Here is a 14,970-nt window from a genome sequence, read left to right as displayed (position 1 = left end):
TTTTTGTTAATGCATTTTTAAGCATTTTTGCATATGTATTTTTATTACCCGCCTTCTTCAGTTTCAGTACAGAGCAAAATCTCAGTAAAATTCAACATGCATCAAAAACTGTATTACCTAAGTAGAGGGAAGATGAGCAAAATCTTATTAAAGTGTTTCCAGTTGCTTTGTAGTGCCTTTGAATTTACTTCTGAGACAATGACATGCACATTTGTATCTTTAGGGAAGATGATGTCAGGACACCTAACAAGAATATTAAAACTGAAGTTCCAAAGCTGACATGTGCCTTGCCCTGCTCAAAGGCAGATGCTGGGGGAAGGTGCTGGTCAGGCAAGGCACACAAGACCTTTCAGAGTGTCTGTGTTCTCAGCCATGCTGGAACAGGGCAGAGGCACCAGGTGTTACCACAGACAATCCCACCCAAGTTCTAACTCTTCCCTAATCTCATATAATAGTATGCATTTGGCTGCAATATTTATGTAAATTGTAAGTTCTATTTATCAAAATTCTCAAGCTGCAGAATAAAGGTGAATGAATGCATCGTTGTGCCTTTCATCTTCAATGCCTCCTGTGCTGAAAGATCCCTATAAAGTGGTTGTGAATATGAATTCCAGATTTCAGTCCTTAGCAAGCTCTAAACCCTTCTTCATATTCCTGAATTTCTCAGGATGTTTCTGTCTAAGTGTTCCCACGACATCAAAGGTATGATAGAAAGAACACAGGCAGAAAATGATGGGTGTTAGCTGCCAAGACATTCTACAGCTCTTGGTTGCCAAGAGGAAGGTATAACTTTACCAGGCTTCTGAGCAAAAGAATGGGATGAAGCTGCTCATCATCACAGACAATGCTATTATAGAACAGCATGACAGCAATACATTCTACACTATACATTTTTGGCTACTCTAGAAATGATTCAGATAGGTCTCAGGTGAACTAAAAGCTCAGAATACAGAGCAACTATTTGCCATGCAGTGAAGCTATGCAGAGCCTAGCTCTAAACTCCTCTCAGTTTTATATCTGTAACTGCTCAGATGCACAAAAAGCACTTATGCAGCTTCAAGAATAAGAGTTTTGCAGGTAGTTTCAAGTATGTTTATTTTAGTGTGGCAATATAAAAGCAAGCACATCAGGGAAGGACATCTGGGCTCCTTTTATTTAAATATAAAAAGAAATAGGCTCAAAGTGTATATTAAACCCACCAAATTCAAATTATGCCTGCTGTATACTGCATTTAAGCACCTTCTTTCACACAGTTCTCAAACAGAAACATTTAAACTTTTATGGCCATGTATACAAGTTGAGAGACATGCCAGACATACCCTCCAGTTTAATGATATCTGGGCAGTAGAAGTGGATCAAGGCTGCCAGAGCACAGCCATCTGTACCATCCTTCAGCAGATTCTCCACCAATGGAATGCAGGGCAGCTGCTTCAGCAACGTTTGCTCCTTCCGGTAACGAGCCTACAATTTGAAATGGACACATTTAGAGAAACAAAGGCTCTGAAACATATGAAGAAACAGAGTCATACTGTAGGTTTTACACTGTTAGTGAAAAAGCAGTATTCAAGAAACAGCTGAATATTCTCAGTATTCTATTTCCTAAAACTATTCATGCCATGCTACATTTTGAACAGGATAATATAGGATCTAATATCTAACAATTATCTTAATATCCAAGAGGAAAGGAACAATGCTAACACTGAGTTTAGTCTTCAAAACTACCAAGTTTTGATGATCTCTCTATAGCAGAGTAAACTAAATAACATTCTATGCCTTAATTAAAATTTAACAGTCATTATTATATGATCAAAAATTATCTGTGTGCAAAGATAGAGACAAGTCCTCAGCTACTGCAACTTCAGTGTACTGGCAAGTCACATGGCTCTGAAGTTAGCACACCTAAGTGTCTTGCCCAAAATCTTATTCATACAACTGACTCAATGACAAATTCAGAAACAAGGAAATGTGCATTTGATCAACTCCATTTTTATTACTAGCACGTGTAAGCAGTCATAAACATAAAGAAATATTAATGGTCAACAGTTATGACCATGCAGTAATAAATGGAAATATTTTTAAAAAACCCAGTCAGCATATAAAGACATCCTTAGGTTAGGATGTCAATATAGCATTTATCTGCAGTGAATATATTTACAATGGGTTGTGGGGGTTTTATGTGGTAAGAGAGGAGGGCTTACTGAAAAAATGGACTTAACATCATTACTATTTTTTTTTTCACTTCTTCCTGGGAAAACAAATGGAGATGGAAGAAAGTGGTATAGCTTTTAATTTGTTAGTATTATTTACCAAAACCTTTTTAATACAGTAGTGAAGGGTTACTGCTGTACTCACACCATAGAACTACCTACGAGCAGCAGAGTGTTTCTGAGTTAATCTTGTGCTATTTAAATGCATCTATACCCACTGAACTGCAAGTCTCCCTGCAGGGACTCTCAGAAGTCTTTGTGGAAATCACTCTTCCCAGCAAGGCTAAAACTGACTGTTCTTACCTCCTACTCTCCACCTTTTGGCTGTGCTGGAGCAATTACTGATGGGACTGTACCCAAACCATTGCTCCAGCTACAGCAACTCCCTCCTCCTGTGCAGTGAATGAGTGCATGAGCAGGGATGGAGGTTTTATGGAGGGGTAGGAATTGTTTAGGCCAACTGTGCATGCAAAAAGGTCTGTGGAACCACAGACTAACCCTGAGGGCTGTACTTACTGTCACTGGATTTCTGTCAAGGATCACGTGGCATTATTTTAGTGAATGTCAGTGTCCCCTAACTGGCCTAAGAACTAAAAGCCTAATCTGGCAACAGCAGCCACATCAGTTCTAGAAAAATAAAGGGCTTGTGCTTGGCCCAGAGAACTTATACCTCAACCAATTAATATTTTAAAAACCCCCTGAGACTTACTTGTTACTTCATGCTTTTAGTGTAGTCGTATTTGTGTGCCAAATATGCTTTATAAAAATGAAAATCCCATTTTTGTGTGCTAGAGGAAACATTAACACCAAACAAAAATCATGTTCCTGTTATGCATTATTCATATTCTTTTCTTCATGTTCCTAATACTCCCTAGTATATATAATGAAATAGGTCAATTATAATTGCAGTGAAAGTTTAATCTCTCTCACTCTATGGCAACCCAGTGACCCACTATGATGAAAATGCTCTAAGTTTCAAATTCCATGTTATTATGTCCATGTATGTCCTCCTCAACATGACTGAAATTAAGTCTATGAAATACCACAATTTAATTATGATTAAGAATCAATAATAGTAACAGATACAGGTACAGATGGACTGAACATTATGATTCTACATGCTCTGTTTAATTTATATATTCTTTTGAATAGTGTCTTTTAATGGAGTATTCAAAAATATTTGGAACTGACAATATAGTGGTCTTGCACAGTAAATGCTGTGAAAAAGTACACTGCACTTTGATGATGCCTTCACTGGCCTCATGAACAGTGCCCACCCATGCTAGAAACTGTGTCATATTGTCATATCTTTGAAGTGGACATAGAGGATTTAAGTCATTGTAGAGAGTGCCAGGCACATTACTTCAGGAAAGATAAACTCATAAAACCTGATCTGCTAGGTTCATTACTGTATAGCAGGCATCATATTTCATTTTGGTTGAAAAAATAAAAGAAATTATACTGAAAAAATGAAAGACTCTGGTAATTGCACTGAATTTAATTAAACTTCCATTTGAAGAAACTCTTCTCATCAGCTGCAGTGTTTGCTACCAAATTTATATATACAATAATGCAAAAGATGAACTTCTACATTATAAAGCTCTAGAGCTAATTGAAATGTAAATGTTAATACAGGCATTTTGTTTCTCAGATTCTAAACCTTCCTGATTTAGCATCTTTGAGCTTATTCCACTTAACCTAGTCTAGGTATAGTCAAGACACTTGCCTAGAAACAAGGTCAGCTAAAGATGAACCAACAGCACACCAGCTACTCTGTCCTAAGTGCTTGTGTGTATTCAGAGCTAATCATTCAGAATGAATGCTCTTACTCATTTACCATACAGTAGCTAACATGTTAGTAATGTACTTATCAGAGTTTTTAGCTGCTTCTGTGGTCAGGAATATCTGTTACTATGAAATGTGCTCTATTCTAAAGGGGAGAGACAGAACACTGGCTCAAGTGATAGAGCAGCCTGAGTATTATCAGTAGCACTTGGGGTTTAACTGCATCTCTACTGAGCTAACAACACTAAGTAACATAAATACCACTAATTCAAGTTGCTTACAGATAACTGGCAGGCAAACTGGAGTTAGCTTCTCAACAGATGGAGTATTTTAGAGTTGAATATCGTTTTTATGCAAAGGAAGATACTCACTAGTAAACTAACACCACAGACAAAAACAGAACACAGACATTCTGAAACTGTTTTTAAGTAACCTTACTTTGACAAAATAGGACAAAAAAAATTTGTGATATCATGGTCCATCTTATATTTTTTTTCCATTATTCCCTCCAATTAGTTACACTCCCTTAACTCCAAAACAAAATTAATGGGCTGTACAGTGAGGAGCAGAGTATCTGTGTGTGTCACAACTGTAATAGATACCTCTACAGAGCAATTGCCCACAGAGCCTGTCAGTAGTCTGAACACTGCTCAGCCTGCTGGAGACAGTACCTTTAAATTACTTTTCCAGACACAGAGTAATTTTTCTTGTTGCCTACATGCAACTGCCTTGTTATTTTCAATTTCCTTGCAATGTAAGGACAGTGATTCATTAGTTGTGGCAACAAACATCTGAGGGACTGCTAGATCAATTATTTGTTAATCTTTAGAGCATGATAGATGGGAATTAGTTCTTTGGAATTCAGATCAGAAGTATGCAATTCTGCATATACCTTAAGAGCTGTTCCCAGCCAAACCTAGCCAAATAAACAACCTGAATGCACATCAAGTGTGAATTCCTACATGATAAAGTAATGATAACCCCAAGGAGACATAGCACAGAGAAAAATTTTATATTATTGCAGATATGAAAAAATATTTTTTATTACTTTTAGTGAAATTATAGTCTCACTAAAAGTAGGCTGCTTTGGGTCATTTTGTGTGGGGAGAGATTAACAGCAGTCTTAAATCAGCTGAAAAAATGGGGAATTCTAGATGAATGGTAGAATGATTGCATATGCTTAGAATAAATAAGATTTCAGATTGCATGTAGCATCAACAATCAAAAGCTACTTCTGCAAGTCTCTTTTTAGAAGACAACTGGTATCAAATAGCATGTGTTTACTGAAAGTTTATGAAAAAGTAATTTATAAATGTTCATAGGACATGATTTAATAACAGGTAGCACTGCCTTGTACAAACACACTGACTGCTTGAAAAGTAATTCCTTATCCAGCATCATATCTCATGTTTCTTTTGCACAGATTACCTTGCAAAACAGGCTTCTGCAGGTATGCACTCCTTTGCAGGGCAATCTCTTATAAAATTGTCTCACACAGATAAATGAAATGAATGATTAGACCAGCATGACATGGACAAAGCCATTCCCAAAATAAGCAATTTGATCAAAGTGAAGCAGTTGGGCAAACTTACAGGAACCAGTTTCCAAAACCATTTGGTAGGAGACTTCATAGGAAGCAGTAGGAAAAAAGGATAAAAGCAAAAAGCAAAGGAAAAAAAAAAAAAGGAACATTTTATCAGATTTCATAAATTACTTTTATAAAGCAATTTTCTTTAACATTCTCAGTTTTGTATAACAGTGAGTTGTAATTTAATGGCAAGCATAAGTGCACTGTAACCTCTGCATATTGAGCTAATTAGCAGCAATAACACTGGAGAAATATGTCTGCACTCTTTGTAGATCAACATTATCATTTTCCCACATGAACAGCTAAGATTGTCAGATCAATGCAGTTTTATGAAATGCTTTCACACATCTAATTGTACTCTACATATGCAATCCGACTGAAGAATTCATTTGAGACTTGAAGTCATGATATCACAAGTATCAAAATGAACTCCAGCAGCACACATGGGGAAGCAGGGAAGCTAAAGCAATGAAAAAAGGGATAAACACACTGTAGTACAGTACACCCAACTGCAGTGAAGCTTGTGTTAGTTTCTTCAAGCCAAACAGTAACATTCAACAATATTTTTTAAAAATCTTATGACAGTTTTCAGGACAACAAGAGGTACAGGCAGTTATATTTTTACAATGACAAATCACATTAGCATCAGCTGCATGATGTGCAATGACCTGAAATGTAGATGGAGTTTTGACTACTGGCAGAGGAATTATCAGAACTAATACATAAAACTCTAAACTCCTACACAAAAAAAATACTAATCTGAAGCACACTGATTTTTTTCTACTCTGGCATAATTCTTCTAGTATTAAGAATAAAAATATTATGTACCAGTACTATAAATACACACAGAAAATGTCACCACTCCATCAATTTCATTGTAGAAAAATAAAAAATCAAAACCACTACCAAATTGCAGGAAACAATTTATTTTGTTTTTTATGAAGAAAAATATTTTCTGGAAATGGTAAAAATGCAGTTTAAAGCTACCACGGAACAAATTGCAATGGAACCTTATTATTTTATGAGGTTGTTAAAATACTGTGCTTCTACAAAACCTTGAAAGCAACTGTAGTAATGATGCAGAGCTTTTATGGAAAAAAGCTCTTGTGCACTAATGGGTGTGCAGTGGTAACACAGCTATTCTCAACATCCCTCTCCTCCATTTCACTGGATTGCAGCAGGAAAGAATCCCAAAGGCACTTAGAAGGAATCAACTACAGATGCAGTGTGTGGCTCTGGACATTTCTGTTATACCCTTTACACAGGATGCACTTTCTCTTAATCTCACTAAAAAATAGTCAGTGTATGGAAAACCATGGAAATTTCAAAACAAATTATCTTAATTTTCAACTGCAATCAGGATTCCTAAAACCTATTATAAAGCAAGCTTTTGGCTAAATTGGCTGAGATCAGACCTAGGCTGCCTTTTATTCTATTTAACACTGACAGGAACATTGTTGTTGCATTTATCAAAGTGCAGTGTATTTCAGCCCTGGAACTCAAAAAACCAATGTCTATGTAATGCTAGGCTGAAGAAGTATTCTTTGGAAAAAAGCACACATTTGTTTCAATTCTGAAGACTAGATCTCCCTAACAGTAACACCTCAAAACTAGTAATCCAATATATATTTTTATTTATTCACCTGGCTGAAACTGTGATTGAGATGACTATGAATATGCTTGAAAGGGGTAAAAGACTTTTAAAATTTAAATTCAAACATACCATAAGATTTATAAGTATATATTTTCTAAGGCCACATAAAGGAAAAGAGATTAAAGAAAAGCTGAAGTCTCTTGGACAACCTGGGAATTCAGTGGTTGTTGAACTGTCACTTCAGAGCAGCAAGAATAAACTTTTTGCCTTGGAACTTCACAAGAATCAGTCACTATGAAACAAACTAAGCAGAGAATCCTGACTGACTTCTTCCCAATGTTTAAAACAACAACAACAAAACCAAAATAAAATCCCACAAAACACCCAATCAACAACAACAACAAAAAAAAGCTGAAAGAACAAAATTGTCCCTCAGGTTGAGAGCCTGTGGTTTTACACTATGATTTATCACCCCTAACAAAAAGTTTGAAACATGGCTATGATAAATTTATTTCCACATAAACGCATCTTCTGGTGCCAAACACAAGAGTCATGCTTTTCATGAACTGCTTGTTTCTGCTCTCTTCCTTGCAGCATCATTTGTGTTCATGCAGCTGTGCACTGATTGGATCAAGAAGCTGATTCTGCTGCAAACTTTTCTTCTTGACAGGTTAGCTTTTGTAGCAGTGTGGATTTATGAAACATTAAATTCTAGTGGCAAGTGGAACTACAGTGTTAGTGTTTTACCTTCACACAAGAGGTTGCACTGTTTAAACTGATCTTACAGAAAGTTTGAGGAATTCAGGTACTTAAATGAAGTTATTTTTGTTTCTCTCATAGGATTTGCAATTGACTTAAATCTGTTAAGACAGATTCAGTCTAAACCACAGAAGCAGACAGAAGAACAACATGTTTTTGGGAAAGCTCCAACTACACTGAAAACCAGCAATTTAACCAGTGCAACTGTACATTCACTACATATTATTCAGTGGAAGCCTGAAAATCAAAGCTATTTACTACCAAACTTGAAATCCTAATTCTGAAAAGAGATGCAGAGACTCTACCAGAAAAAGATGAGGTTACCACAAATCACCAGCTGATCAAGGTCCACAGAGGACTACCTGGAACTAAAAATCACACACACTCCTTCCTCTCTTATCTTCTACAGACAGCTAGTAGCAGAAGACAGGGAAAGAAAACAAAACCAACCTCATAATCTGTTAATACTGATTTTATCTATCCAGACATAAAAAATAGGTATATCTTATAATTTGTAGTATCCAATAATCTGCATTTGATGTTTAAACCTTTTGTAAACGTAGAAATTTTCTCTTTGTTGCAAAAGATTGACCACAGTTCTATAACAACACAGTAACACAATTTGGCAGGCTTGAGGGCTACTCTGAAATTATTTTTCAGAACTGATTAATTTGCAAATGTGTAACTGTAGGAAATGATGAAATTATTTTAAAATTTAGATGTTAACTTTGTTTCACCTTATAGGTACCTAATTTTCCTGCTTCTTGACCAGAAATTAAACCTAAAGAAGAGCTTTCCCTGTTGACTAGAATTATGTATTCTTCCCATGTTTGCCTGGTCATCTCTAATCAGCAGAAGGGGCATTCAGAATTTAAATTTGATTGCATGCAATGGACTCATCCAATGCATCTGCATCAGTTTTCCTTGTAAAGCCAGCATTCAGTACAATCCTCAGTTAAGAAATTCGGGGTTTAGTTGGGATGTTTCACATGTTTCTAAACCTCAGATGTTTGCATGCATGCAGTGACCATTACCTTTAGGAAGAGTAAGTGGAAACCTGGAAAATACTGTGAGACATATGACTAAAAGAAAAGCTGAGATACCAGAGCAGTAAATTAACCATCAGTTGAACAGGTTCTCAAAGAAAACCTGGAGTTAAATAGTCCTCATGCTAATACAGCCCCCAAGCACAGAATCTCTTACTTGACAATGTAATTTATGCAGCTGATTCCCTACTGAGCCAAAAAACATAACATACCTGGGAGAATAGTATCAAAAATTCAGTGTACAGAAGAGAGGGCTTTAAATATACTTTTTTCAATGATATGGCAACTGTTGCATTTTGCTTTTTTGCCAATGCATTTGTACCTTGGCCAACAAAACCTGGCTCTTCTGTTCTGTTACAGCTTCACAATTCATCCAAAACACCACAATACCATTTTCTGGGTAAATGTGTTATTCCCCTGAGTCCATTTACAGACAGACTATATAAATCTTTCAATAATTGATTTTAAAATGTTGACAGTGAAGATAAATTATAAACTAAAAATTTTATCCTTTTACTCCTAATATAAGTTGCAAACTATAAGTGAAAATAAATATTACTGAATTTTTAAAAATCAGATAATCTTATGGAATTGCTCTGATAATAGTTTTCACTTTGATATATATTTGTTTATCATACTAAGACTCTCATGCAGTTTTGATTTTCAAAATTGCTCTCATCTTTCCAGGTGACCTACAAACCACATAAAACATCCTACTATTATTTTCAGGAAAAAGAAAAACCACTAGAGGACAGAGGAACACAGGTTATCTCTCTGGCCTCTGTTTACTTTGTATAATCTAAATTTGAGAAATGAACTAGCCAAGGACATCTTATTCTCTAGATTTCTATGCTACTATCACTACTGAACACAGTTTAAATTTTCCACGGCAGGGTATATGCACCAGGGTCACACTATTATTGTAACAACTACCATTTTCTTTTGCTGAGTCACATTACCTTCACTGGCATTCCTTATATTAAAAAACCCCTACAGATGCAAAGATCTTCACTACACTCATTTTTTTTGAAGCTGAGCATTGAATCCAGGATGGTACCTGCCAGCCCCTCAGAGTGGCACTGAAAAGGAGGCAGCAGCTTAGGTGAGAGCAGGCCAGGCTGGGAAGGAGGATTACAGCCTTGCAGCAGCTTGGAAATCTGCTCTGCATTCATGGGCAGGGATAATACCAAAGGTGTTCAGACTGATTACCAATTCTTCAGTAACAGTTATATCACAATAGGGTAAAGGATCTTTCTGAAGCAAGGAATTTTACATACTCTGGAACTGTCTGCTATCCCTATGTATTTTGATGGGCATATAATGCTACTTAATTAACTGAGCTATGTAAATAAAAGAAAAAAAAATCCTGATAGCAAAGGGAATCAAACATAATCTGTTTTTATTTTATAGATAATAAAACCTGTAATCAACCAGTATTTTGGATCATGGCCAGAGCAATCCTTCCCATGATATCACGTACAGATCTCTCTTTTGACATTCATGCAATACACAAGGAAAAACTATTAAAAACCATGAAAAAAAGTTCTGGTCTTTTCCATATCAGATTTATCAGGGGTTTTAATTCACTCAAAAGCTGTCATTATTCTTAAATTCCTTAGCACTAATGTAACAGATGTTTCCCTGCTATCAAAGATTTATTTGTCAGAAAGGACAACTGGCTATAAAAAGTGCAACACTGTTAGTTTTATTTTTAAATGCATATTTTCATGAAAGTGATAAAACTAATAACAAAATGAATATTACAAGTTTGCTTTCTTTAATGAGCAGTTAAAAGCTCAATGTCTGTTTATAGATAAATGCTCATTCTTGCTTAAAATATTTTAACTCTTCCACCTACCTTTTGACCTCCTGCAGATTCAGCACTGTGATGCTCTTTTAGTTTTTGTTCCTGTTCCATGATGTCTTTCAAATGCTCATTTACCTAGAGACAAAATAGTTCATTCAGTCATCTGTTCTAAGAAACAAGTCACAGAAATTAGAAGTTCTTCAAAAGGTCTATAAATCACAAACACAGAACTAAAGAGATAAACCAAACATTTCAGACTATAGCCCTGAAGCAAATGTCAGTCTTGGATGCAGTCTAAGGTTGTTAGCTTTACATTGTACAAACTAACCTTTCCCTTATTATGCTCAGTCACATTTGATTAACAGGGTATCCTTGTCACTTGATTTGATTATGCAGTGAAGGTAGATCACTTCAAGCAAGATGTGTTCAAACAAGCAGAATAGCTTTGGGTTTAAATCATGACAAAGTATACAATGAGATGACAACTTATAAAGAGCCAAGGAGAGACCCTTGAGTAGGCACTGTGGCATCTCAACATGACAGTGACACCCGAGATGTCATGTGTAGTATATATTTCCAGCATTAATTTAGATTTCCCATTTATTTGGTCCACACATATTTAACTTATTTCTGCATGCTTTTCTTTTTCTATTCCATAAACAGCAGATGTAGGAAGAGTCTGTATCAGAACAGTCCTGATATACCTACATACACAAATACACATCCTAGCCTCTCATCTCTAATTGAATCATACAGATAACAAAGAAAACCCCAGCTTGCTTTTCCAGCATAAACTCATACCTTGTTTATCCAGTACATGACAGCATCCTCAATGTCATAGGGTACCTCTGTAGGCTGGAAGAAGGTTGAGTACTGCTGAGTGCATGCGATGACTTTCTCCACGCTGATCATCTCCACAGTGTAAGCCATCATGAGCGTGTCGATCATGGCCAAGTGAGCGCTCTGCAGTGACAAACACCAACACTGATCAGTCTGCAAATCAACAGATCTTTCTTATGTACTGCTTCTGAACATACCCACATACATGCAAAGACCAAAACTGTGAATGCTATACGTTTTCTGTCTGGTTGTCAGTGTTAAATGAAAAGCTAATGAAAACAAATATAACAGACTTGGAAACACAGATTAAATTGCAAATTCAAATAATTTCCATAAAAAAACCCCACCAAACTTAAAGAATTAAAAGTGAACAGAATAAGCAAGTTTAATGAATGATTCAAACATCACATCGCTTTTAAGAGAGCTAACGAGATCTTTTAAATTTGTCACCATAGCAAAACCAAACCCCCCTGTCTGATCAATGTTATTTTTACTGGAACTAAAAGCTGGAACTTAGGGATTGCTAAACAAGCTTCATTGTCATGAAAATGCTGCATTAATATGTGAAAGTTCATCTATATTTAAAGCCTTAATCCAGGAAAAAGATGTGATTATACTAATCTTTAGTAAAAACCCAACAAAATGATAGAAAAACATCTCTTTTTCTTCTAGTAAACTAGTTATGTTATGCAGATGTAAGGTAGGTGCCACAGCTATAGGTACTCAACTAGGTTAAAAATAATGTATCTTCTGGGGTTATATATTGAAAGACAATGGCTATTTCACAGATTGTAATAGTTCAAAATCAGCAAAGAATTCCCTCCCCCCCCCAAACCCGACACAATAACAAAAAAAAAAAAAGAGGATAACAAGGATTTACATTAGATCCTTGTGATTGAATAATAAAATGATGGTGGCTTTTAGAGGCAGTGCCTACAGCTAAACACATTTCCTTCTGCTTCATGATAAGAAAAACAGAAACAGCTAAGTATTGAGCAAGATTTCCCGTGGATCAGAACAATTTCCAAAGACAGTATTTTTAAAACACTATCTTTAAACATAGCTCACAAAGATCCCCAACACTTGTTAACACCACCACTTCAATACTATAAAAAATCTTCATACAAACATCTCACAAGGTAGCTGTAACAGCCATGGTAACAGCAATGAACAACATGAGTCACACAGCAATATGCCATCTAATCATCACAGTGAAGGTAGTTCATGCACATCACTTATTTCAGAATTCACAGCAGGAAAAAGAACAGATCCAGACTCTGTGCTGCTCTTAGTGTTTGTGTCATCAATGGAAGTGATCGTGCTGACCTCAGAGGCAGGCAGCAGCACGTACTGCTTTTGTTTAAAGCAGTTAATTTGCTTTGTTTCACAAAGAAGGCAAACTACACCTATAAGACATTCACAAAACTGAAGCTGACAGCCAACATTCCTGGGACAAGCCTGGACCCTGGGTATGGCCTGAGAGCCCTGTCTGCCACAGAGTCCATCTCTGCTCCCGGCAGCAGCAGCAGCACAGCTGGGCAAGGAATCAGCACCTCCTCCTCCTCCCTGCTGCCACCACTGATGGACTCTGAATAAATTCCTTCCACTGCTGTTTTTATGCCTTAGGAACTTACCTACAGCCCTTTATGGACAAACACCGATACAAGCTCCTAGGTGAATGAGGGCAGGTGCTGGGCAGCTGAATCTTGCCACTCAAAGTATTTCAGAAGGGAAAGGGCATTGCCTGTGTGCAGCCTCATGAGGAGCCTGCAGCCCAAGGTGCAGAGCAGCAATGCTCTACAGGGATGCAGAGGCCACTCCTTTGCTGGCCCAGCAGTGCAGTGCAGAGGGAGGTCCAGATCAAGTATCACATAAACTGTGAGTACAGCCCCCCAGATCCTTGTGGGGCATTGCAGAGCCTAGGACAGCCATACAAACCCATGCAGTTCTGGTAGGAGTTCCCAGCAGACTGGTGAAAGGTAGTTTAGCATATGCAACACATAGCAAAGGGAAGATTTGGATCATCTCTGACACCTGGGGTCACTGCTCTAATAAATCTTTCCTTGATACATCTTGCCTAGTCTGAATGGCACCTGGTTGAAAACCTTGTGCTATTTTCAGACTGTTTTCAGAGCCTTCCCCCAGAAATAAAAAGGAGACATTAAAACAGCAAGAAAATGCTGGATTTGCTTTTTAAGAGGAGGTAGTGCACAGAAATGTGTTTTCCAGCCAGATATAAGAGTGGCCTCATAGAGAATGCTACTGCTAGGAGCCATCGAGGCTGATCACACTGCCTGCTGCACAAGGGATTTCCTTCCACCCTTTACTCCCTGCCTGTGGGAAGGACTGCTTTCCATGTGAGGTCTGACAAGCAAGGGAGCTCCCAGAGGTGTGAAAGCAGCATGTTCTCGTCCAGCTGTTGATCCATGAGTAGTGCTCTGGCTACTACACCAGTGCTCTGAGACCAGCCTGCAAGAAAAACCAGCACTGAACTCCTCAGAGAGAGCTTAGTAACCTTCACCTCCCCTGCTGGATCATCAGCTTCTCTGGAAAACACAAAGTGTTTTTCTCTGGAAAATCCTACTAAGTAGATTGCCAGTGCAGAGAGAAAGACACTGAAGCGGTGCTAGAACTGACAATATGCTCAACACATTACAAATACATTATAAAAAGTAAATTATTTACAATTAGTTAACTGAGTCTCATTTTCAATGCTTCTAGTGAATCATTAATGAAGTGCAAACTACTTAAACAAACAGAGGGAAGAATGACCTTAGATAATAATCTGTACTATCAAAACTAAGTGTAATAAACTTTTACCAACACTGTGATCCATGTCACAATCTTTATTGCTTGCATACAAGCAATCAAATACAAGCATCTTCAGTCTCAGAAGTGACTCCAAGTTATTTTGTTTATAATCCAGGCAGGACAGTCAAAAGACTTTTAAAAACCAGTAAATAATGAAAAGAAGAAGGAATATCATCCTGAGAAACAAACAATGCATTGCCACTTTTTTTTAGCTAGCAAAAAATCAAACTTTTGATTTTGTAAACAGTTTCTTTACTACTGAAAATATTTAAAACTAATAACATATATGGATTATTTTTATTCCCCTAAAAATTGCAAGCAACCAAATAAACATATAGGATAACTTACATCTAAAATAGCTGTTTGTTTAGTTTGGTTTGTTTGCTGGGTTTGTAAAGGAATTTGTAAAGGAATTACAAAAAGAACAATAAAACTATTTAATTGCACATAAAGCCCTACTGGTTTTCTTCCATTTATTCTGGGAAGAGCAGACAAGCTGCATTCTTTTACATATCTTCATTCACTGTGCTCAA

At 36.9% G+C, this 14,970-nt stretch overlaps 1 protein-coding gene across 4 annotated transcripts in view; it reads right to left on the bottom strand.

Annotated features, from left to right (window-relative positions):
- CAMSAP2 (calmodulin regulated spectrin associated protein family member 2) overlaps window positions 1-14,970 on the bottom strand; it is an 80,584-nt gene that overhangs the window by 28,159 nt on the left and 37,455 nt on the right. For 2 of the 4 annotated variants that reach the window (XM_077182098.1, XM_054638484.2), the window contains exons 3-6: window positions 11,588-11,749; window positions 10,838-10,921; window positions 5,585-5,617; window positions 1,320-1,461 (exon numbers count right to left, since the gene is read on the bottom strand). In XM_077182098.1, coding sequence (XP_077038213.1) covers window positions 1,320-1,461; window positions 5,585-5,617; window positions 10,838-10,921; window positions 11,588-11,749 — 421 coding nt within the window. The remainder of the gene's footprint in view (window positions 1-1,319; window positions 1,462-5,584; window positions 5,618-10,837; window positions 10,922-11,587; window positions 11,750-14,970) is intronic. The other 2 variants (XM_077182099.1, XM_077182101.1) reach the window with 1 other exon arrangement.

The sequence above is a fragment of the Agelaius phoeniceus genome, chromosome 8, assembly GCF_051311805.1.
Source record: "Agelaius phoeniceus isolate bAgePho1 chromosome 8, bAgePho1.hap1, whole genome shotgun sequence".
NCBI lineage: Eukaryota > Metazoa > Chordata > Aves > Passeriformes > Icteridae > Agelaius > Agelaius phoeniceus.
The sequence above is the reverse complement of the archived record's forward strand: the minus strand, read 5'-3'. Positions and strand labels throughout refer to the sequence as shown.